Source organism: Oncorhynchus mykiss, chromosome 19, assembly GCF_057628025.1.
Source record: "Oncorhynchus mykiss isolate SJ-2025 chromosome 19, ASM5762802v1, whole genome shotgun sequence".
Classification (NCBI taxonomy): Eukaryota; Metazoa; Chordata; class Actinopteri; order Salmoniformes; family Salmonidae; genus Oncorhynchus; species Oncorhynchus mykiss.
Genome location: NC_143040.1, coordinates 2262067 through 2286116, shown reverse-complemented (window position 1 = coordinate 2286116; position 24050 = coordinate 2262067). Strand labels below are relative to the sequence as shown.

The 24050-nt window shown below is 45.0% G+C and overlaps 3 protein-coding genes across 5 annotated transcripts; all 3 read right to left on the bottom strand.

Annotated features, from left to right (window-relative positions):
* Window positions 1–12: 12 nt before the first annotated feature.
* On the bottom strand, window positions 13–6658 carry LOC149974649 (uncharacterized). 2 transcript variants are annotated; one of them, XM_090209847.1, is made up of 3 exons: window positions 6153–6658; window positions 5632–5669; window positions 13–77 (listed from the first exon to the last, which is right to left on the bottom strand). In XM_090209847.1, exons 1-3 carry the CDS (start codon window positions 6621–6623, stop codon window positions 44–46), a joined length of 543 nt encoding a protein of 180 aa, XP_090065973.1. In that variant the 5' UTR covers window positions 6624–6658; the 3' UTR covers window positions 13–43. The 2 variants fall into 2 exon arrangements, 1 of the variants encoding a protein (XP_090065973.1); XR_016488714.1 differs by lacking the exon at window positions 13–77 and adding an exon at window positions 481–1231 and having other exon boundaries at window positions 5309–5669; window positions 6153–6622.
* A 775-nt stretch (window positions 6659–7433) lies between these two features.
* Window positions 7434–11755, bottom strand: LOC149974648 (neoverrucotoxin subunit beta-like). The gene is made up of 4 exons (XM_090209747.1): window positions 11712–11755; window positions 11148–11321; window positions 8626–8672; window positions 7434–8489 (listed from the first exon to the last, which is right to left on the bottom strand). The coding sequence occupies exons 1-4, from the start codon at window positions 11753–11755 to the stop codon at window positions 7936–7938; spliced, it is 819 nt and encodes a 272-aa protein (XP_090065873.1). The 3' UTR covers window positions 7434–7935.
* LOC149974647 (NLR family CARD domain-containing protein 3-like) lies at window positions 11170–19434 on the bottom strand. Of its 2 annotated transcripts, XM_090209789.1 has the most exons (5): window positions 18912–19434; window positions 16077–16219; window positions 14104–14270; window positions 12187–14002; window positions 11170–12103 (listed from the first exon to the last, which is right to left on the bottom strand). In XM_090209789.1, the coding sequence occupies exons 2-5, from the start codon at window positions 16190–16192 to the stop codon at window positions 11926–11928; spliced, it is 2277 nt and encodes a 758-aa protein (XP_090065915.1). In that variant the 5' UTR covers window positions 16193–16219; window positions 18912–19434; the 3' UTR covers window positions 11170–11925. The 2 variants fall into 2 exon arrangements, with proteins under 2 accessions (XP_090065915.1, XP_090065916.1); XM_090209790.1 differs by lacking the exon at window positions 11170–12103 and having other exon boundaries at window positions 12183–14002.
* Between the last annotated feature and the right edge of the window lie 4616 nt (window positions 19435–24050).

The window sequence follows — 24050 nt, the reverse complement described above, 5'->3', positions numbered from 1 at the left end:
TAGTTATTTTACCTGAACATTGTCACTCCCTGGACAGTGGAAGTCAAGGGTTCAATCTCAAGCCAGTGTGTGGAGTCCTGAACAAGGACAAGCATGTCAGTAATACATATGGGGCCTGTTTCCTGGACACAGATTGAGTCTAGTGCTGGACTAAAAAGCATGCTCAATGGAAGTTTCAATAGAAAGTTCTTTAAGGTCCAGGACTAGACTTAATCTGTCTGGGAAACTGGCCCATTAACGAAAGTAACTCATCTAATCTATATGTCACGACTTCCGCCGAAGTCTGCTCTCCTGCCTGTTCTTGCGGTGCTCGGCGGTCGTCGTCACCATCCTACTAGCCACTACCGATCCCTTTTTCGTTTGTCTGTTGGTTTTGTCTTATTAGTTTCACCTGTGTGTATTTTAGTTTAATTAACGTCCTTATATGTAGTAGGTTGTCCCGCCCTTGTTTTGTGCGGGATTGTTTTTGTATCCCTGTTATTTGTGTTTTACTCTCCGGTCTATTTTGATCCTGTGTTTGGATTATTCACCCTGTGTGTTGGGTTGACCGTGTTTTTTATGCTCCGGAGAATGAACTGTCGAATCACTGAAACCTGCTCTCTGCGCCTGATTCCACCCACCTTGATAAAACGTGACAGAATCCCGCACCGACCATGGAATCAGCAGGAGCAGCCGCGTCTCCTCTCCCATCGATGGAAGAGAGGGTCCTCCATCACACCAGCGTGCTTCACCGGATTGGTTCTGCCATGGACCAAATGATGGAGAGGATGGATCGATGTGAGAGGAGTGGCCTTCCCACCTCATCTCTAGCACCCCCTTCTCCAGCACCTCCTGTTCCTGCGACCACATCTCGCTCCGGGGCTCTTCGGCTGACACTCCCACGGGAGTATGACGGAACGGCGGCTGGGTGCCAGGGTTTCCTCCTTCAACTGGAACTATACCTGGCTACCGTGCGTCCTGCTCCCTCCGGAGAGGAGAGCGTGAGCGCCCTCGTCTCCTGCTTGACTGGGCGAGCCCTCGAGTGGGCCAACGCAGTGTGGAATGGTCCGGACTCGGTGAGGGATAATTACCCAGAGTTCACCCGCCGATTCCGAGCTGTTTTTGACCATCCACCAGAGGGTCGGGCGGCGGGTGAACGGCTGTTCCACCTGCGTCAGGAGACGAGGAGCGTACAGGACTTTGCTCTGGAGTTCAGGACCTTGGCCGCAGGAGCAGGATGGAACGACAGGGCCTTGATCGATCATTTCAGATGCAGTCTCAGGGAGGACGGCCGCAGGGAGCTGGCATGTCGGGACACCACATTCACACTGGATGAACTCATTGACTTGGCTATCCGTCTCGACAACCTGCAGGCTGCCCGCGGGCGTTCGGATCAGGCCCTGTCGTTTCCACTTCCCAGCCCTCCTGCCCCTATCCCTATGGAATTAGGAGGGGCGGCTTCGAGGGGGACCGGAGGAGGAGTGTCCTCCTGCACCAGTTGTGGTCGACGAGGGCACACGTCCGACCGGTGCTGGAGGAACTCGTCTGGGAGTCGGGAGGGCAGGCGGAGCACTGCTCGATCACCCCAGGTGAGTAAGCACCAGACTCACCCAGAGCTTCCTTTCGGTCATGTGTATGTGTTGACTTCTTTCCCTGGGTTTTTTCCCTCTCTACAGCATAAGGCGCTAGTCGATTCAGGCGCAGCTGGGAATTTCATGGATCGTGGGCTTGCGTTAAGGCTAGGGATTCCCCTGGTGTCGTTAGACCTACCTTTCCCCGTGCACGCCTTAGATAGCCGACCATTAGGGTCAGGAGTAATTAGGGAGGCTACGGTGCCGCTGGACATGGTAACGCAGGGTGATCATAAGGAGCAGATTAGTCTGTTCCTTATAGATTCACCTGCGTTTCCAGTGGTGTTGGGGGTTCCCTGGTTAGCTCAACACAACCCTGTGATTCCCTGGCAACAGGGGGCTTTTAAGGGGTGGTCAGAGGAGTGTTCAGGTAGGTGTATAGGAGTTGCCGTTGGTGCGACTACGGTGGAGAGTCCAGACCAAGTTTCCACCGTGCGCATTCCCTCTGAATATGCCGATTTGGCTATCGCCTTCAGTAAAAAGAAGGCGACCCAATTACCACCTCATCGTCGAGAGGACTGCGTGATAAACCTTCTGGAGAACGCTGCACTTCCTAGGAGTCACGTGTATCCATTGTCCCAGGAGGAGATGGTAGCGATGGAAACATATGTTGCTGAATCGCTGGGACAGGGGTACATTCGGCTCTCCGCATCACCCGTCTCCTCAAGCTTATTTTTTGTGAAGAAGAAGGATGGAGGTCTGCGTCCGTGCATTGATTATAGAGGTCTAAATTCCATCACAGTGGGGTTTAGTTACCTACTACCTCTCATTGCTACGGCGGTGGAATCTTTCACGGGGCGCGCTTCTTCACAAAACTGGACCTGAGGAGCGCGTATAATCTGGTGCGTATCCGGGGAGGAGATGAGTGGAAAACCGCATTTAGTACTACATCTGGTCACTATGAGGACCGCGTCATGCCATACGGGTTGAAGAATGCTCCAGCCGTCTTCCAATCCTTCGTAGATGAGATTCTCCGAGACCTGCTCGGGCAGGGAGTGGTAGTGTACATCGATGACATCTTGATCTATTCTGCCACACGCGCGGCACATGTGTCTCTGGTGCGTAAGGTACTTGGGCGACTGCTGGAGCATGACCTGTATTGCAAGGCGGAGAAATGTGAGTTTTTCAAACAGTCCGTTTCCTTCCTGGGGTATCGTATTTCCACCTCCGGGGTGGTGATGGAGGATGACCGCGTTACAGCCATGCGTAATTGGCCGACTCCGACCACGGTGAAAGAGGTGCAGCGGTTTTTAGGGTTTGCCAATTACTACCGGAGGTTTATCCGGGGTTTTGGTCAGGTGGCTGCTCCCATCACCTCACTGCTGAAGGGAGGACCGGTGCGCTTGCGCTGGTCAGCAGAGGCAGGCAGAGCCTTCAGTCGTTTGAAGGAGCTGTTCACCAATGCGCCCGTGTTGGCGCATCCGGACCCCTCTTTAGCGTTCATAGTGGAGGTGGATGCGTCCGAGACTGGGGTCGGAGCCGTGCTGTCCCAACGCTCGGGCGTGCCACCCAAGCTTCGCCCGTGTGCTTTCTTTTCGAGCACGCTCAGCCTAGTGGAGCGAAACTATGATGTGTGGGACCGGGAGTTGTTAGCTGTAGTCAAGGCTCTGAAGGTGTGGAGACATTGGCTTGAGGGGGCTAAACACCCTTTTCTCATCTGGACTGACCATCGTAATCTCGAGTATATCCGGGCAGCGAAGAGACTAAATCCATGTCAGGCTAGATGGGCCATGTTTTTTACCAGGTTCCGGTTTACCCTCTCATACCGGCCAGGCTCCCAAAACACCAAAGCCGACGCGCTGTCCCGCCTCTATGATACCGAGGAGCGGTCCGTTGAGCCAACTCCCATCATTTCACCGTCATGTCTCGTGGCACCGGTGGTATGGGAGGTGGACGCGGAGATAGAGGAGGCCTCACGGTCAGAGCCGGCCCCCCCCTAACTGTCCAGTGGGGACTCAGTACGTGCCAAGGGGGGTCCGGGACAAGCTGATCCGGTGGGCTCATACTCTCCCCTCCTCGGGTCATCCTGGCATCGAGAGGACAGTGCAGAGTCTGAGAGGAAGATACTGGTGGCCCACGCTGGCTGAAGACGTGAGATTTTATGTCTCCTCCTGCTCAGTGTGTGCTCAGAGCAAGGCTCCTCGGCACCTGCCTAGAGGGAAATTGCAACCTCTCCCCGTTCCACAACGGCCGTGGACACACTTATCGGTGGACTTTCTTACCGACCTTCCCCCGTCCCAGGGAAGTACTACGATCCTGGTCGTTGTGGATCGGTTTTCTAAGTCCTGTCGTCTCATCCCGTTGCCCGGTCTCCCTACGGCCCTGCAGACTGCGGAGGCCTTGTTTACCCGTGTCTTCCGGCACTATGGGGTGCCTGAGGACATCGTTTCTGATCGGGGTCCCCAATTCACGTCCAGAGTATGGAGGGCGTTTATGGAGAGACTGGGGGTCTCGGTCAGCTTAACCTCAGGTTTTCACCCCGAGAGTAATGGGCAGGTGGAGCGCGTAAACCAGGATGTGGGCAGGTTTCTGCGGTCCTATTGCCGGGACCGGCCTGGTGAGTGGGCAAGGTATGTTCCCTGGGCTGAACAAGCTCAGAACTCCCTACGCCACTCCTCAACTAACTTGTCCCCTTTTGAGTGTGTGTTAGGTTACCAGCCGGTCCTGGCCCCATGGCATCAGAGCCAGACCGAGGCTCCTGCGGTGGAGGAATGGGTACAGAGCTCCAAGGACACCTGGAAAGCCGTTCAGGATTCACTACGGTTAGCGGGAGAACGGCAGAAGAGGAGCGCTGACCAGCACCGCAGTGAGGCCCCCGTGTTTGCACCGGGGGACAGGGTCTGGCTCTCGACCCGAAACCTGCCCCTCCGCCTGCCCTGTCGGAAGCTGGGGCCGCAGTGTGTGGGGCCGTTCAAAGTCCTGAGGAGAATAAACGAGGTGTTTTACAGGTTACAACTTCCTAGGTATTACCGTATTAACCCCTCGTTTCATGTGTCTCTCCTCAGGCCGGTGGTGGCTGGTCCCCTGCAAGAAGGTGAGGTGCCTGAGGTCCCTCCGCCCCTCTGGACATCGAGGGGTCCCCGGCGTACACAGTTCGGGGCATTCTGGATTCGAGACGCCGGGTGGGGGGCCTACAGTACCTCGTGGACTGGGAGGGGTACGGTCCAGAGGAGAGATGCTGGGTTCCGGTGGGGGACATTTTGGACCCTTCTCTCCTGAGAGATTTCCACCGCCTCCACCCGGATTGCCCAGCACCTCGTCCTCCGGGTCGTCCTCGAGGACGGTGGCGGCGCGCTGCGGTGGCGGGGGGGGGGGGGGGGGGGGGGCTACTGTCATGACTTCCGGCGAAGTTGGCTCTCCTGCCTGTTCGGGCGGTGCTCGGCGGTCGTCGTCACCGTCCTACTAGCCACTAACCGATCCCTTTTTCGTTTGTCTGTTGGTTTTGTCTTATTAGTTTCACCTGTGTGTATTTTAGTTTAATTAACGTCCTTATATGTAGTAGGTTGTCCCGCCCTTGTTTTGTGCGGGATTGTTTGTATTCATGTCATTTGGTGTAGTACTTGTGTTTTACTCTCCGGTCTATTTTGATCCTGTGTTGGATTATTCACCCTGTGTGTTGGGTTGACCGTGTTTTTTGTGCGCCGGAGAATAAACTGTCGAATCACTGAAACCTGCTCTCTGCGCCTGATTCCACCCACCTTGATAATACGTGACACTATAACTAATGTATTTAATCAATGTTACATGGAATGCTGGTGATTTATCAATTGAACTGTCTAATGACAAAATATGACAACAGCTAAAATCCTGCATGCCTCCAAGCAGAACACAGGACTGTCTATATCCCAGCATGAATGGTTGGTCAGTACACACCTGGCTTTGAGACTGTGTTAATATTACTAAAGCAGAACACAGGACTGTCTATATACCAGTATGAATGATTGGTCAGTACACACCTGGTTTTGAGACTGTGCCTGACTCCTGCAGATATGTAAAAGTAAGAATTGACATTATGACTTACCTCAACATGTTCACAAGTCTTACAGGTCTGAGGAATCCCTGAAGTCAAAAGTAGTTATTTAAAATGGACAATCTCATGTAATAATGAATTAATAATTATTAAATAGACTTGTAATAAAATGAATAAAACTAAGCAACAGTCTCAGAATGTACACTCATTAGCATACCATAATCTGACATAAGTGTTATATTAATTAATGTTTGTGGAAGCAGGAAACAACATCGTTCTGGTCCGTGTTTTGTAGATGTTGGGGTCTGATTTCTGCTAGATCCTAGGATGTTCTCTTCACTCTCTAACAGAGTGTCAGCCAAGAAGTTTAGCATCGTGTTACAACGCTCTTAGTTGTTGCGGAAATCGGCCCACAATACCGTTTACTTTGTGCATCTACGTCATATCGCTGACAATACCTTTAAGTTTGTTTTGACCAAATAAACCATGATTGTGTTCCTTGCCTGGGAATCAACTGTAGTGATTGCTTTCATCGTATTTGGATTTTAAAACAATTAAATTAGTTTACTCACATTTATCAGGTCCAGACTTGATACAACACTCTCCACCATGGTCTCTGGTGTTCTCAGGTCCAGGCTTGATACAACACTCTCCACCATGGTCTCTGGTGTCCTCGGGTCCAGGCTTGATACAACTCTCTCCACCATGGTCTCTTGTGTCCTCAGGTTCAGGTTTGATCCAAAACTCTGCAACATGGTCTCTGGTGTTCTCAGGTCCAGGCTTGGTCCAACTCTCTCCACGATGGTCTCTGGTGTTCTCAGGTCCAGGCTTGGTCCAACTCTCTCCACGATGGTCTCTGGTGTTCTCAGGTCCAGGCTTGGTCCAACTCTCTCCACCATGGTCTCTGGTGTTCTCAGGTCCAGACTTGATACAACACTCTCCACCATGGTCTCTGGTGTCCTCAGGTCCAGGCTTGGTCCAACTCTCTCCACCATGGTCTCTGGTGTTCTCAGGTCCAGGCTTGGTCCAACTCTCTCCACCATGGTCTCTGGTGTTGGTAAAGCAGAAGGATAGACTGATTCAACTAAATATATTATATTTAGTTATATTATTATTTTATTATTTAACTAGGCAAGTCAATACGATAAGAACAATAAGAAAAATATCTTATTTAAAATGGCGGCCTACAGCCAGAACCTCCCCTACCCCAGAACCTCCCCTACCCCAGAATCTCCCCTACCCCAGACCTTTCCCTAACCCAAAACCTCCCCTACCCCAGAACCAACCCTACCCCAGACCCTCCCCTACCCCAGACCCTCCCCTTGAGACCCTACCATACCCCAGACCCCCCCCTACCCCAGACCCTCCCCTACCCCAGAACCTCCCCTGCCCCAGAACCTCCCCTATCCCAGAACCTCCCCTACCCCAGACCCTCCCCTACCCCAGCCAGAGCATCCCCTACCCCAGACCCTCCCCTACCCCAGAGCCTCCCCTATCCCAGCCAGACCCTCCCCTACCCCAGAACCTCCCCTACCCCAGACCCTCCCCTACCCCAGAACCTCCCCTACCCCAGAACCTCCCCAACCCCAGCCAGAGCCTCCCCTACACCAGCCAGACCCTCCCCTACCCCAGACCCTCCTCTACCCCAGAGCCTCCCCTACCCCAGCCAGACCCTCCCCTACCCCAGAACCTTCCCTACCCCAGCCAGATCCTCCCCTACCCCAGAACCTCCCCTACACCAGCCAAACCCTCCCATACCTCAGACCCTCCCCTACCCCAGCCAAACCCTCCCCTACCCCAGACCCTCCCCTAACCCGGACAACGCTAGGCCAATTGTGCGCCGCCCTCACGGCCGGTTGCGATACAGCCCGGGATCGAACCCTGGTCTGCGACACTCAGGATCCCTCAGGTGGACATTGCTTATAGATGTGAAGTCACCAGGTATCATGAGTTACATTCCCCCCTAGAGATGAAGTCACCAGGTATCATGAGTTACATTCCCCCCTAGAGATGAAGTCACCAGGTATCATGAGTTACATAACCCCCTAGAGATGAAGTCACCAGGTATCATGAGTTACATTCCCCCCTAGAGATGTGAAGTCACCAGGTATCATGAGTTACATACCCCTCTAGAGATGTGAAGTCACCAGGTATCATGAGTTACACACCCCCCTAGAGATGTGAAGTCACCAGGTATCAACCTCCACACACATACGTCCCCCTCATAAAACACTGAGCTTGTGCCACATCTAACTGTCTGTTGGTCCAAGAGAACACATTAAAAAACACCACTACTACTAATCTAACTGTAGAAATTATTCCAGGGGAAAACAAATGATGAAACATTGCTATGACTCACCTCTGAATGTGTTGGTCATCTATCTGACACAGGGTCACTGAGGAGGAGGAGTAAACCCCAAATCCAGGATAGAGGGGTTCAGTGAATGTGGTGTGTTCTGTGTGAAGGTGTGTCAGTGTACCAGAGGAGGACACACTATAGAAGGACAAAGTACCAGCTGGCCAGTCCAGATATACTCCAACTCTGTGAGAATAACGACCAGAGATGGATCTGCTGACTCCAGCATGGATAAATTCATAAGCACTATCATAGCAGTATAAACACCAGGACTTCCTATTGAGTCCAATCCAACTGTCATCCTCCCGTCCCTTCCTCTTCATTCCTTTGTACACCACACCAATGTCAGCCATGTCACCATACCTCTCCACCTCCCAGTAATAACGACCTCCAGAAATTACTTCACTGCAGACAACTTGGCAATGACAATCAAATCTGTCTGGATGGTCTTCATAATGCTGCTCCTTCAACACCCGTGTCACCTTCCTGTTCCCCTCAGACAGTCTCAGGTTTGGGTGTGCTGTATCTGGGTCCAGGGTGAGATGACAGGCATCTGTAGATGAAAGGAGAGTTTAATCAAACCACATCTTCACATAAAATGTTGTTTTGTAGGTACAGAACAAGTATTGATTAGTTACTATGTTACTATAGTTCTGAATATGCAGTTAATTAGGATTGAAGAGACTTACATTTCCTCAGCCCTGATTTCAGCCTGCACTCTCCACCATGATCCACACTGTAGGAGAAACAGGTTATTGACTGACAAAACCCTAATAAAGCAGTCAACATTTAAACCATATTGCTGTGTTCTGGTGCACTATCCCAGTTCATTAGTATCCTACCTACTGCATACAGAACAGAGTAAAATTCATTACTAGCGACATACAGGTATTCTATCCTACCTACTGCATACAGAATGGAGTACAATTCAGTACTAGAGACATACAGGTATTCTATCCTACCTACTGCATACAGAACAGAGTACAATTCATTACTAGAGACATACAGGTATTCTATCCTACCTACAGTGCCTTGCGAAAGTATTCGGCCCCCTTGAACTTTGTGACCTTTTGCCACATTTCAGGCTTCAAACATAAAGATATAAAACTGTATTTTTTTGTGAAGAATCAACAACAAGTGGGACACAATCATGAAGTGGAACGACATTTATTGGATATTTCAAACTTTTTTAACAAATCAAAAACTGAAAAATTGGGCGTGCAAAATTATTCAGCCCCCTTAAGTTAATACTTTGTAGCGCCACCTTTTGCTGCGATTACAGCTGTAAGTCGCTTGGGGTATTGTCTCTATAAGTTTTGCACATCGAGAGACTGAAATGTTTTCCCATTCCTCCTTGCAAAACAGCTCGAGCTCAGTGAGGTTGGATGGAGAGCATTTGTGAACAGCAGTTTTCAGTTCTTTCCACAGATTCTCGATTGGATTCAGGTCTGGACTTTGACTTGGCCATTCTAACACCTGGATATGTTTATTTTTGAACCATTCCATTGTAGATTTTGCTTTATGTTTTGGATCATTGTCTTGTTGGAAGACAAATCTCCGTCCCTGTCTCAGGTCTTTTGCAGACTCCATCAGGTTTTCTTCCAGAATGGTCCTGTATTTGGCTCCATCCATCTTCCCATAAATTTTAACCATCTTCCCTGTCCCTGCTGAAGAAAAGCAGGCCCAAACCATGATGCTGCCACCACCATGTTTGACAGTGGGGATGGTGTGTTCAGGGTGATGAGCTGTGTTGCTTTTACGCCAAACATAACGTTTTGCATTGTTGCCAAAAAGTTCAATTTTGGTTTCATCTGACCAGAGCACCTTCTTCCACATGTTTGGTGTGTCTCCCAGGTGGCTTGTGGCAAACTTTAAACAACACTTTTTATGGATATCTTTAAGAAATGGCTTTCTTCTTGCCACTCTTCCATAAAGGCCAGATTTGTGCAATATACGACTGATTGTTGTCCTATGGACAGAGTCTCCCACCTCAGCTGTAGATCTCTGCAGTTCATCCAGAGTGATCATGGGCCTCTTGGCTGCATCTCTGATCAGTCTTCTCCTTGTATGAGCTGAAAGTTTAGAGGGACGGCCAGGTCTTGGTAGATTTGCAGTGGTCTGATACTCCTTCCATTTCAATATTATTGCTTGCACAGTGCTCCTTGGGATGTTTAAAGCTTGGGAAATCTTTTTGTATCCAAATCCGGCTTTAAACTTCTTCACAACAGTATCTCGGACCTGCCTGGTGTGTTCCTTGTTCTTCATGATGCTCTCTGCGCTTTTAACGGACCTCTGAGACTATCACAGTGCAGGTGCATTTATACGGAGACTTGATTACACACAGGTGGATTGTATTAATCATCATTAGTCATTTAGGTCAACATTGGATCATTCAGAGATCCTCACTGAACTTCTGGAGAGAGTTTGCTGCACTGAAAGTAAAGGGGCTGAATAATTTTGTACGCCCAATTTTTCAGTTTTTGATTTGTTAAAAAAGTTTGAAATATCCAATAAATGTCGTTCCACTTCATGATTGTGTCCCACTTGTTGTTGATTCTTCACAAAAAAATACAGTTTTATATCTTTATGTTTGAAGCCTGAAATGTGGCAAAAGGTCGCAAAGTTCAAGGGGGCCGAATACTTTCGCAAGGCACTGTACTTCATACAGAACGGAGTACAATTCATTACTAGAGACATACAGGTATTCTATCCTACCTACTGCATACAGAACGGAGTACAATTCATTACTAGAGACATACAGGTATTCTATCCTACCTACTGCATACAGAACAGAGTACAATTCATTACTAGAGACATACAGGTATTCTATCCTACCTACTGCATACAGAACAGAGTACAATTCATTACTAGAGACATACAGGTATTCTATCCTACCTACTGCATACAGAACAGAGACATACAGGTATTCTATCCTACCTACTGCATACAGAACAGAGTACAATTCATTACTAGAGACATACAGGTATTCTATCCTACCTACTACATACAGAACAGAGTACAATTCCAACAGGATATCAGAGATGCAGAAGAAGAGTATTCATGTGGTGATGATGTATGCTGTGTTGGAGTGCTCAGCCTGCTGAGTAAAGTTCCCCTTATTTCTACCATCATGTCCTCATGTTACTGACCCTACTACACTACATATGACACAACCGCTGCTCACACTATTAGGACATCTATTCTGACTTACTTCAGCTTCGTCAGTTTATATGTGGGATCCACCAGAGCAGCTGAAAGCAGTCCCCCTGCAGAGACTCCTGGGTGATTGTAGCTCAGGTCCAGCTCTTTCAGGTGGGAGGGGTTTGACCTCAGAGCTGAAGACAGAGCAGCACAGCCCTCCTCTGTGACCAGACAGCCAGACAGCCTACAGAGAGACACACAACAGCTGTCTAGGTTGATGTACTGGTGTCAATCATCTTGTAGGACACCAATACATTTGTCCATGACACAAACAATGTGATAAAAAATAAGATTTTCTGATCATTTGTTTTAATAAGCTCATTACCGACCTGACTGAAACAGCTGTACTCACCCCAGTGTGTGTAGTTTACAGTCTGGATCCTCCAGTTCAGCAGACAGCAGTGTAACTCAGCTCAGTACCAACCTGACTGAAACAGCTGTACTTACCCCAGTGTGTGTAGTTTACAGTCTGGATCCTCCAGTCCAGCAGACAGCAGTGTAACTCAGCTCAGTACCAACCTGACTGAAACAGCTGTACTTACCCCAGTGTGTGTAGTTTACAGTCTGGATCCACCAGTCCAGCAGACAGCAGTGTAACTCCTGAGTCCTGCAGGTCATTGTCTCTCAGCTCCAGTTGTTTCAGTTGTGAGCTGGGTGAACTCAGGACTGAGGCCAGATCAGAACAGGTACCCTCTGTCAGACCACACTGACCTAGACTAGAGGGCAGAAGAGCACAGGATTAACAAATGTTCAAACACACATAATAACTCATTGTCAAGTTATTTAACTCACACTAGTGTCTGTATGTTGCAGAGTGGACTGGTTAGTCCAACACAGAGCAGCTCCACTCCTCTGTCTCCCAGGTCATTGTAGCTGAGGTCCAGTTCTCTCAGGGGGGAGTTTGGTGTCTGCAGAGCTGAGGTCAGAGTCTCACAGGATTTATATGTGAGTTTACAGCTTTCCAGTCTGGAGAGAGGAGATAATCTGTTAGATATACAAATCCTTCATTATAATGATACTGTATACATCAACTCAATAACAGAACTTACAGTGCTCTCTTACAGGTTCTCACTACCGACAGCAACCTCTGATAACCTTTCTCTGATGTGTTGTATGTTTTCAGGTCAAACTCATCCAGCACCTCCTCTGACATCAGTAACAGGAAGGCCAGGGCTGAACATTGGTCAGGTTTTAGTCTTGTTTCTGAAAGAGTTCCTGAATGCAGGGAGGTCTGCATGTCTTCAACTAGAGAGTTGGCACCAAGTTCATTCAGACAGTGGAACAAGTTGATGATCCTTTCTGGTGAGGATTCCTGGTTGATCTTGTCTGAAAGGTACCTGACTGTTCTTTTAACTGTTTCCTCATTGGTCTGTGTTGTACTTCCTGTCTGTGTCAGAAGGCCTCGTAACAGATTCTGATTGGACTCCAGTGAGAGACCCAGAAGGAAGCGGAGGAACAGGTCCAGGTGTCCATTCTCACTCTTCAAGGCCTGGTCCACTGCTCTCCTGTGTAAGTCAAACAACTGGATTGACTCCTCCTCCTCTTCTTCATCATCAGTAGGGACTGCTTTGGGGGAGAAAACATTTTCCTCCTTGCCCAGACATGATTCTAAAGCATGCACTGCTGCTAGAAACTCCTGAATGCTCAGATGCACAAAGCTGTAGACCTTGTCTTGGTACAGCCCAGATTCCTCTTTAAAGATCTCTGTACACAATGCTGAGTACTCTGATGCCTCTGTGACATCAAACCCACACTCTCTCAGTTCCTCCTCATAGAAGATCAGGTTGCCCTTCAGCAGCTGTTGGAAAGCCAGCTTTGCCAGTTTCAGGATCATCGCTTTGTCTGACTGAGACATTTCCTTTGGGTTCGTCTCTGTGGCTTTGTGGTACTTCTTGTTCTTCGCAATGATTTGGATGAGAATGAAGTGTGAGTACATCTGGGTCAGAGTTTTGGGGACTTCATCCTTCTCTGCCTCTTTCAGCATCATCTCAAGGACAGTGGCTGATATCCAACAGAACACTGGCATGTGGCACATGATGTGGAGGCTCCTTGATGTCTTCATGTGTTTGATGATTTCATTGGCCAGTTTCTGATCTGTGATTTTCTTCCTGAAGTACTCCTTCTTCTGTGGATCATTGAACCCTCGTACCTCTGTCATCTGGTCAACACACTCAGGAGGGATCTGATTGGCTGCTGCAGGTCGTGAAGTTATCCAGAGTAGAGCAGAGGGAAGCAAATTCCCCTTGATGAGGTTTGTCAGCAGCACGTCCACTGAGGTTGGCTTCGTGACATCACAGCACTTCTCATTGTTTTTGAAGTCTAGAGGAAGTCGACACTCATCCAGACCATCAAAAATGAAAACAGTTTTGGTTTCACCATCTTCAATGCTGTCAATCTCTTTCAGCTCTGAGAAGTAGTGGGCAAGAAGTTGCATCAGACTGTATTGGTCCTTTTTCAGGTTCAGATCACGGAAAGGAAGAGGAAGCATGAAATGAACGTCCTGATTTGCTTTTCCCTCTGCCCAGTCAAGGATGACCTTCTGCACAGAAACTGTTTTTCCAATGCCAGCGATTCCTTTGGTCAGCACAGTTCTGATAGGTTTGTCTTGTCCAGGTAAAGGCTTGAAGATGTCGTTGCATTTGATTGGTGTCTCTTGTGTGTTTTGTTTATTGGATGCCATCTCTATCTGTCTAACCTCATGTTCATTATTGAGCCCTCCACTTCCACCCTCTGTGATGTAGAGGTCTGTGTAGATGTCTTTGAACAAACATTGATTTCCATGGTGTCCAATTCCTTCAGATATGTGTTGATACTTGTGTTTCAGTTTAGCCTTAATGTCATGTTGGACTATCAGCAGAGTTTGACCTGTAGGAAAACAATGAGAGTTGGGACTCATAAGTTTGTGTGTGTGTTTTATAAGGGCCTTTGTACCATTCTTTGTGATATTGTATGAAACACAGTCTTACTTCTTCTGTCCAGAAGGTTGTGTGTGATCTTTAATACATCCTCACTGTCCAAACTCTCCACTTCCTTATTGTCATCTGGTAATGGTTCCTGGCTGAAAGCAGGTGGCTGATCACTCTTCATTGATAGCAGGCTGGTTGTAGGTGACTCTGCTCTGGGCTTCTGGACACTGAACAAAACAGGGAGACAGAACACCTCATCAATATCACATCAAATCCTCATCTACTTCATTTTAACAACTGTATAGTGGAACTTCTAGGCCTGATGTTTCTTATAAAGCTACAGTCTGCAATTGGTAAATCCATTTTTGGCCTTTTAAATGAATGATGTACAGTCATGGCCAAAAGTTTTGAGAATTAATATTAATTTTCACAAAGTCTGCTGCCTCAGTTTGTATGTTGGCAATTTGCATATACTCCAGAATGTTATGAGGAGTGATCAGATGATTTTCAAAGTCCCTCTTTGCCATGCAAATGAACTGAATCCCCCAAAAACATTTCCACTGCATTTCAGCCCTGCCGCAAAAGGACCAGCTGACATCATGTCAGTGATTGTCTTCTTAACACAGGTGCGAGTGTTGATGAGGATAAGGCTGTAGATCACACTGTCATGCTGATTGAGTTTGAATAACAGACTGGAAGCTTCAAAATGAGGGTTGTGCTTGGAATCATTGTTCTTCCTCTGTCAACCATGGTTACCTGCAAGGAAACACGTGCTGTCATCATTGCTTTGCACGAAAAAAGGGATTCACGGGCAAGGATATTGCTGCCAGTAAGATCGCACCTAAATCAACCATTTATTGGATAATCAAGAGCTTCAAGGAGAGCGGTTCAATTGTTGTGAAGAAGGCCTCAGGGCTCCCAAAGTCCAGCAAGCGCCAGGACCGTCTCCTAAAGTTGATTCAGCTGTAGAATCGGGGCACCACCAGTACAAAGTTTGCTCAGGAATGGCAGCAGGCAGGTGTGAGTGCATCTGCACGCACAGTGAGGTGAAGACTTTTGGAGGATGGCCTGGTGTCAAGAAGGGCAGCAAAGAAGCCACTTCTCTCCAGGAAAAAAGTCAGGGACAGACTGATATTCTGCAACAGGTACAGGGATTGGACTGCTGAGGGCTGGGGTAAAGTCATTTTCTCTGATGAATCCCCTTTCCGATTGTTTGGGGCATCCAGAAAAAAGCTTGTCCGGAGAAGACAAGGTGAGCGCTACCATCAGTTCTGTGTCATGCCAACAGTAAAGCATCCTGAGACCATTCATGTGTGGGGTTGCTTCTCAGCCAAGGGAATGGGCTCATTCACAATTTTGCCTAAGAACACAGCCATGAATAAAGAATGGTACCAACACATTCTCTGAGAGCAACTTCTCCCAACCATCCAGAAACAGTTTGGTGACGAACCATGCCTTTTCCAGCATGATGGAGCACCTTACCATAAGGCAAAAGTGATAACTAAGTGGCTCGGGGAAGAAAAAACAGATCAATATTTTGGGTCCATGGCCAGGAAACTCCCCAGACCTTAATCCCATTGAGAACTTCTGGTCAATCCTCAACAGGTGGGTGGACAAACAAAACCCCACAAATTCTGACAAACTCCAAGCATTGATTATGCAAGAATGGGCTGCCATCAGTCAGGATGTGGCCCAGAAGTTAATTGACAGCATGCCAGGGTGGAATGCAGAGGTCTTGAAAAAGAAGGGTCAACACTGCAAATATTGACTCTTTGCATCAACTTCATGTAATTGTCAATAAAAGCCTTTGACACTTATGAAATGCTTGTAATTATACTTCAGTATTCCATAGTAACATCTGACAAAAATATCTAAAGACACTGAGGCAGCAGACTTTGTGAAAACTAATATTTGTGTCATTCTCAAAACTTTTGGCCACGACTGTAGACCTACATTTGATATAATTTGGGAATACTTTTCCCTTTAGTTTTATATCTTTAAGAGAAATGTATATTTTACATTTAATCTCTTACCACTTAGAACTGGTCTCTTGAGTCATTTTAGAGTCAGTGGTCCCCTCCTCTCTCTCCCCAGAGAGACTCATTTTAGAGGCCGTGGTCTCCTCCTCTCTCTCCCCAGAGAGACTCATATTAGATGTAAGTCAAAACTCACTCAGCTACAATAAGAAATAACAGAACAGTCAATATTTCTGAACATTGTTGAAGAACCATAAACAATGACAACACATTTACTATCTGTGGTCAAAGAGTTCAATCAGCGACTTCATATTGTATCCAACATACACAGTCCACTATGTTATCAAAGATACACAGTCCACTATGTTATTAAAGATACACAGTCCACTATGTTATTAAAGATACACAGTCCACTATGTTATTAAAGATACACAGTCCACTATGTTTTAAAGATACACAGTCCACTATGTTATTAAAGATACACAGTCCACTATGTTATTAAAGATACACAGTCCAATATGTTATCCAACATACACAGTCCACTATGTTATCCAACATACACAGTCCACTATGTTATTAAAGATACACAGTCCACTATGTTTTAAAGATACACAGTCCACTATGTTATTAAAGATACACAGTCCACTATGTTATTAAAGATACACAGTCCACTATGTTATTAAAGATACACAGTCCACTATGTTATTAAAGATACACAGTCCACTATGTTATTAAAGATACACAGTCCACTATGTTATTAAAGATACACAGTTCACTATGTTATTAAAGATACACAGTCCACTATGTTATTAAAGATACACAGTCCACTATGTTATTAAAGATACACAGCCCAATATGTTATTAAAGATACACAGTCCACTATGTTATTAAAGATACACAGTCCAATATGTTACATACACAGTCCACTATGTTATTAAAGATACACAGTCCACTATGTTATTAAAGATACACAGTCCACTATGTTATTAAAGATACACAGTCCACTATGTTATTAAAGATACACAGTCCATTATGTTATTAAAGATACACAGTCCAATATGTTATTAAAGATACACAGTCCACTATGTTATTAAAGATACACAGTCCACTATGTTATTAAAGATACACAGTCCACTATGTTATTAAACATACACAGTCCACTATGTTATTAAAGATACACAGTCCACTATGTTATTAAAGATACACAGTCCACTATGTTATTAAAGATACACAGTCCACTATGTTATTAAAGATACACAGTCCACTATGTTATTAAAGATACACAGTCCAATATGTTATTCATTTGATTTGACTTGGATCCTTATTAGCTGACATTTGTCAACAAAAAATTGAATTACTAAATTGCTACGTTATTTGATCTAATAGAAGTTTCGTAACGGTTCGGTTGTTGCGAGGGGAAAAAACAACTTTATATTGGAGTTGTGCCTGTTGCCCTGGAGATGGAGGACTCATCATGGATATAATCTGTTTTAGAACGGAATGTGGTTGAGGCCTACAACCATTTTAAAAGTAGTCAACTGGGTGGGGATTCCTATGAGTTGAGTTTCCTATGAGTTTTACCAGTTTTTAATATGTTAACTGTCACACCCTGACCCTAGTTTGCTTTGTATGTTCTATGTTTTGGTTGGTCAGGGTGTGATCTGAGTGGGAATTCTATGTTGGATGTCTAGTTTGTCTGTTTCTATGTTTTGGTTGGTCAGGGTGTGATCTGAGTGGGCATTCTATGTTCTGTGTGTCTAGTTTGTCTGTTTCTGTGTTTGGCCTGATATGGTTCTCAATCAGAGGCAGGTGTTAGTCATTGTCTCTGATTGGGAGCCATATTTAGGTAGCCTGTTTTGTGTTGGGTTTTGTGGGTGATTGTTCCTGTCTTTGTTACACCAGATAGGGCTGTTTTCGGTTTTTCACATTACTTGTTTTGTATATTGTTCATTTATCATATTCATTAAAGATGTATCACAATAACCACGCTGCGTTTTGGTCCGCCTCTCCTTCAACAGAAGAAAGCCGTGACAATAACTGATGAGCAATGGGACCAATGGGACCCACCCCGGTTGGTAATTCAACCATGTTTATTGCAAGTTTTATTAACATGGGCTAATAGACTGACTGCTGATGCTCAACCACATTTACAAACTGCACCGTGTGTTTTCTCAACAGGAAGTTGGGATCCAGACTGAGTTCCAAAACACTGTTTTTTATTCTTGGTTGCGGGCCGCCAGTTGCCCATCCCTGGTTTAGTGAATAGACCCATGCACTGATTGAGTTCATTTGAGTTGCGATCCGTTTATCTCGTCCGGCGCACCGGGGATTACATTCTGATTAAAGGCGTGCCGGGGTTCACAACGCGCATAGATGAGCGGGTGACGTTATATCGAGCGCAACTGCAGTTCGCCAAACGGACGACCGCCTTCCTGATCTGTCACCAGAAAGCTTTAAACTTAATATTTGATTTAGCCTCACATTTAAATAGTTTATATGCACATTGTTGAACGTCACATTTACTTGACGAGACAGACTATTTGATTTAATGACAGCTTTACATAATTCCGATGCACGTCTTCTTTCAAAAAGTGAAAGTGAGCCAGTTTCCTCAGATAATAATCACCTTAATGTGCTGTCAATCACCGATAACAATAATACCATAGCTCATAGCCCTGTAGCCTTTCTCACATCACATTGGATCTTATTGATTAGCTTAAATCACTATGAATCAATACCAATGTAAATAAGCCTAAAATAATAATTGAACGTTTAAATCAATATTGTATTAACTTGGCGGATGTCTTAACCCCTAAATCATCTCTCTCTTTATGATGACTTAACTTCTCAAAAATACTTTTCTACATTACATTGTAAAAGAAAGCTACAAACCTCTGAAACATGTTTCTTCGACGATAACGTCCGTTACTTCCTCTACTTCCTTATACAAATATTTCCTGTTTCAACTAGTGATGGGTCGTTCGATAACGACAGGTTGTTTTTGAACGGATCTTTTTGGTGAACGTCGGTAACCGAATTGCATCGGTGAAAGAGCCGTTCATTTCGCTCCCTGGTTTACATACAGCTACGAGGTGCTTTTTGAGCTCAAAACAACGATTACCTGCAGATAAGTTACACAATAATTCTCTGAAGAGGGTGAATCCTTACTGCAGAAACAATAAATAGTGGGCCGAGCGCGTCATTCTTGTCAAGGCTTTGTATTGCGTAAAAAACAAACAGTTGATCTAATCATTTAAATACTAGTTATCGAAAAAAAGAAAAACGCCCACTTAATTCTTTGGCCAAAACGTTTGTATTTTCCTGATGTTATGAATTTTAGTGACGTTGCCAGTTCTTGTTCCTGAATGTATTTCGTTATTTGGTCCTCAAAACTTGAACTCGAGATTTACCATTTGGAGATTGCAGCGTTTCCCGCAACCATATGATTGGTCGGGTAAGCTATTGCGTCATCACACTCCCTCATCTGATTGGTCGGGTAGGCGGACCTTCTTACTTTGTGGATGTGGTAACTAGTGAGCAAAGCAGATCACCACCTTTCTGAGTTTATCAACTTAATGTCGCATTCAAAACCACAGGGATCTCGGTAAAAAAATAAATCTGACTGGGAAAAATCGATTTGAACCGTTCTCTTTCTCGAGAGCTGACATCGTATTTTTCAGAGCTCCCAGTTGTTCCCAGTTGTTGTGATGGCGGCAAAAACTTTTCACATGAGCCCTTCATTTAGTTTCAATACCCATTGCCGCACGTCACTTTTACTTGCCCGAATTGACGAGAATTACTTTTATTTTTCAAAGAAACTAGTTTACGTGAAGTGAAAGAGCGCAAAGACAATAATCACGGTCATGTGCAGTCAATCTCCCATACCCTACCTACCTCATAGCCCTGTAGACTATAATATAACATTGATTCATATTGACTAGGCTGATCAATATGAATCAGCATCAATGTAAGGAAGCCTAAAATAATCATTATTGAAAGTTGAAATCAGTATTGTAATAACTTAACCATTTTGTGGATGTCTTACCTGTGCGATGGCCTAACTTCTCCGAACCACTTTTCTCCATAAAATTGTAAAAGAACGGTACAGTACAAACCTTAGAAACATTTTTCTTCTACTGATATTGTCCATTTTTTCATTTACTTCCTTATAAATGTACTTCCTATTTCAACACAGTGGGCTGGTTCAACATGTATACGATTATATTATAGATTAATATTTATGTCATGTAACGTTTTCATACACTTAATGCAAGTATTCAGCCCATAAATTCATATTCTATCTGGTACAAGTGCATTTTGTATTATTTTATATCAGGATTTGATTAAGTGATGTTTTGCAGTGCTACCAGCAGAGGGCAGTGTGACAACAACCAGGTTCGGCAGAAGGACGCAAGACGGTCATATCTGTGTTGTTAAGGGAACATGATAGGATGGGTAACCAATGATAGACAATGATTCTGCAAACTCCCCCAAAATATTGATTATAATGTATAGCATATGAAGTTAAAAATACACTATTTATAATGGGAAGTTACATTGAACTAATCACACTAATCAAAGACACATTCACACACAGAGACCAACACACATTCAGAGATAGACATGCACAGACAAATACATTCCATTCCTTTTCCTGTCATTTATTGAAAATGTATTTGACAGAGGTACTTCACATCAGTCATCATTTCTGTAAATGTGACAGATTTAGCCAGCTAGCTAGTTTAACTGTAGTTCCTGGGCAGGTAGATCAACGTAGGTTGAACAGCTCCTTATATGTCATTCAGACACTCTCAAGTCATTGGTAAAGGAGTGACAGGTCACACAGCTCCTTATATGTCCTTCAGACACTCTCAAGTCATTGGTAAAGGAGTGACAGGTCACACAGCTCCTTATATGTCCTTCAGACACTCTCAAGTCATTGGTAAAGGAGTGACAGGTCACACATCTCCTTATATGTCCTTCAACCACTCAAGTCATTGGTAAAGGAGTGACAGGTCACACAGCTCCTTATATGTCCTTCAGACACTCTCAAGTCATTGGTAAAGGAGTGACAGGTCACACAGCTCCTTATATGTCCTTCAGACACTCTCAAGTCATTGGTAAAGGAGTGACAGGTCACACAGCTCCTTATATGTCCTTCAGACACTCTCAAGTCATTGGTAAAGGAGTGACAGGTCACACATCTCCTTATATGTCCTTCAACCACTCAAGTCATTGGTAAAGGAGTGACAGGTCACACAGCTCCTTATATGTCCTTCAGACACTCTCAAGTCATTGGTAAAGGAGTGACAGGTCACACATCTCCTTATATGTCCTTCAGACACTCTCAAGTCATTGGGAAAGGAGTGACAGGTTAACAGCTCCTTATTTGTCCTTCAACCACTCTCAAGTCATTGGTAAAGGGGTGACAGGTTAACAGCTCCTTATTTGTCCTTCAACCACTCTCAAGTCATTGGTAAAGGGGTGACAGGTTACACAGCTCCGTATGTCTGTCAATGGTCAATGTGTTCCAGACGTGAGGCTCTCACTGAGAAAACTGCTGATAGACTGAGATGGTTGTGTTGATATTCAGCCTCTCTCATTAACCTCTAACAGGCCAACACTGTACAATATATTCATCAAATACATTTCTGTGGTTTTAAGTTGAATGCCAAATTCTCAGAGCCAGTTTCCCAGACACATTCACAGTGAGTATGCAAATACAGTAAGTACATTCCAATAACATCACAATACATGTTTACAATATATATACAATACATGTTTACAATCTCCTCCAATAGGGTGTCATTTCAGATGGTAGTCCTCGACCCCCTCATCTCCTCCAATAGGGTGTCAGTTCAGATGGTAATCCTAGACTCCCCTCATCTCCTCCAATAGGGTGTCATTTCAGATGGTAGTCCTAGACTCTCCTCATCTCCTCCAATAGGGTGTCATTTCAGATGGTAATCTTAGTCTCCCCTCATCTCCTCCAATAGGGTGTCATTTCAGATGGAAGTTCGTTTTCTAATACTCATACTAACCACACTAACCGTACTATTTGCAACGTGATTTGAGTAGATAGTATGCTTATTGGTCATAGTATGATATAGTTTAGTTTGCCAAAAGTTCCCGGATCTCGTACGTATTCGCCAAAATATTACATTTACAAGCAGAACACACTAATTCCATACTTTGGGCCCATAATGCAATTCTTCATGAAGTGGGCGGGGCTTCACATAGTTTTCAGATTTGAAGAAAATAGTGGAAAGTATGTTGCTGAAGTCCAACGACAGCGGATACAAAGTCATTGCTTTAACAAATTATGACAAATGTTCAGAAAATGTTGAGCAATGTAAGAAAGTAATTACTTTTCAAATAAGTTACCTTACACGTTATGTTGGCTGATAATTTGCTAGCTACGCTGTCCTTACGAACCACACATCATATACAGCTGTATGTACCTGTATGTTAGCTACCTACCTGACGCTACAGTAGTTTGCTACTTATACATCAAACGTGTCAGTATATTAACTACAGGCCAACTAACTACTCAACGTTTATTGACTTGATTATTCCCGTCATTCTTAGCTTAGCTAAATGGTATAGTCGTTGTGTTTTCGTAAATTCTCTCTGTCTCTACTCCGATTTCAGAGCATCTCGCCTGAGAGACCAGAGCGCAGAATAATGAATTTACGAGGCGCTCAACACCCGTTGAATATGACCAGTGTCAGTAAACATCGGGGGAAAAAGGCGTAAACAGATTGTTTCCAGCAGCACCAGAAAGCTCAAATCAACCCTACTCCTCTGTCTGAGCGTCCAGCACTCCAGATTTAATGTAATAACACACCCAAAGTCTAACAATGTGTAACTAGTAATTTGTTACGCTAACTAGCTAGCAAGAGGTTGCATAGCAACAGCATCAACTTCCGGTAGAGAAGGCAACGAGCTGGTCGGTTACAGTATACTAAAATGAACTAATAGTATACAGTATACTAAAATTAACTAATAGTATGTGGTATATACTCATTAAGTATGTAGTATACAGTATACTAAAATTAACTAATAGTATGTAGTATATACTCATTAAGTATGTAATATACAGTATACTAAAATGAACTAATAGTATGTAGTATTTTCTCATTAAGTATGTAGTATACAGTATGTTAGTATGGGTATTCGAAAACAGCTCTAGACTCCCCTCTCCCACTCATCTCTGCGCACTAGACTGTCACGTCTAAACCAGAGACAATCACACAAACTCTGTAGTCTATGATCACACCCTCAAATGGCACCCTCCTCCTTATATAATGTACTACTTCCCTCACAGCTCTGGTCTAAAGTAGTGCACTTCATAGGGAAGAGGGTGCCAGTTGAGATTAGAGCCTATTTGTATGGACCCGTATGCTACAGCTGGACATGGGCCAGTTTCCTGTATCCATGGCTCTGGGTTGTAGTGTCAGCCTAGTGACCGTTGCTTAGCGATAGACGGAGGACTGATCAGCGAAGCAGAACGAACGGAACGGAGCTGTTTGTTTTTCTTCACCCTGTTGTTTTGGTTACCTGTTCTGGTTTTTGTTTGGCACATTATTTACCTGTTCAGGGACACGGGGCAGTAGATGTTTTTGCGTTACTGTGTGTGTGTGTGTGTCTCATTCTTAATGTGTGTGTATTAGATGAATGTTTACAGGCTTCCCAGCCAACCAATGGTGAACAGACAGAAGTGTGGTGGAATACTCACCAAGTTAAATGATAGTCCTAAATGGGACCCTATTCCCTATGTAGTGCACTACTATAGACCAGGGCCCTATTCCCTATGTAGTGCACTACTTTAGACCAGAGCCCTATTCCCTATATAGTGCACTACTTTAGACCAGGGCCCTATTCCCTATATAGTGCACTACTTTAGACCAGAGTCCTATTCCCTATATAGTGGTACTACTTTAGACCAGGGCCCTATTCCCTATGTAGTGCACTACTATAGACCAGAGTCCTATTCCCTATATAGTGCACTACTTTAGACCAGAGTACTAT

Excerpts from the sequence above, each read along its gene's own strand:
- LOC149974649 (XM_090209847.1), bottom strand. The coding sequence starts at position 6,623 with ATGGTGGAGAGAGTTGGACCAAGCCTGGACCTGAGAACACCAGAGACC. Across the intron at positions 5,670-6,152 it reads CAAGTCTGGACCTGATAAAT|GGATTCCTCAGACCTGTAAG; the intron begins GTGAGTAAACTA and ends TTTTGACTTCAG. Across the intron at positions 78-5,631 it reads AGACTTGTGAACATGTTGAG|GACTCCACACACTGGCTTGA; the intron begins GTAAGTCATAAT and ends GTCCTTGTTCAG.
- LOC149974647 (XM_090209789.1), bottom strand. The coding sequence starts at position 16,192 with ATGAGTCTCTCTGGGGAGAGAGAGGAGGAGACCACGGCCTCTAAAATG. Across the intron at positions 14,271-16,076 it reads CAAGAGACCAGTTCTAAGTG|TGTCCAGAAGCCCAGAGCAG; the intron begins GTAAGAGATTAA and ends TGTTTTGTTCAG. Across the intron at positions 14,003-14,103 it reads CAACCTTCTGGACAGAAGAA|GTCAAACTCTGCTGATAGTC; the intron begins GTAAGACTGTGT and ends GTTTTCCTACAG.
- LOC149974648 (XM_090209747.1), bottom strand. The coding sequence starts at position 11,755 with ATGACCTGCAGGACTCAGGAGTTACACTGCTGTCTGCTGGACTG. Across the intron at positions 11,322-11,711 it reads CACTGCTGTCTGCTGGACTG|GCTGTCTGGCTGTCTGGTCA; the intron begins GTGGATCCAGAC and ends GTCTCTCTGTAG. Across the intron at positions 8,673-11,147 it reads TATAAACTGACGAAGCTGAA|TGTGGATCATGGTGGAGAGT; the intron begins GTAAGTCAGAAT and ends TTTCTCCTACAG.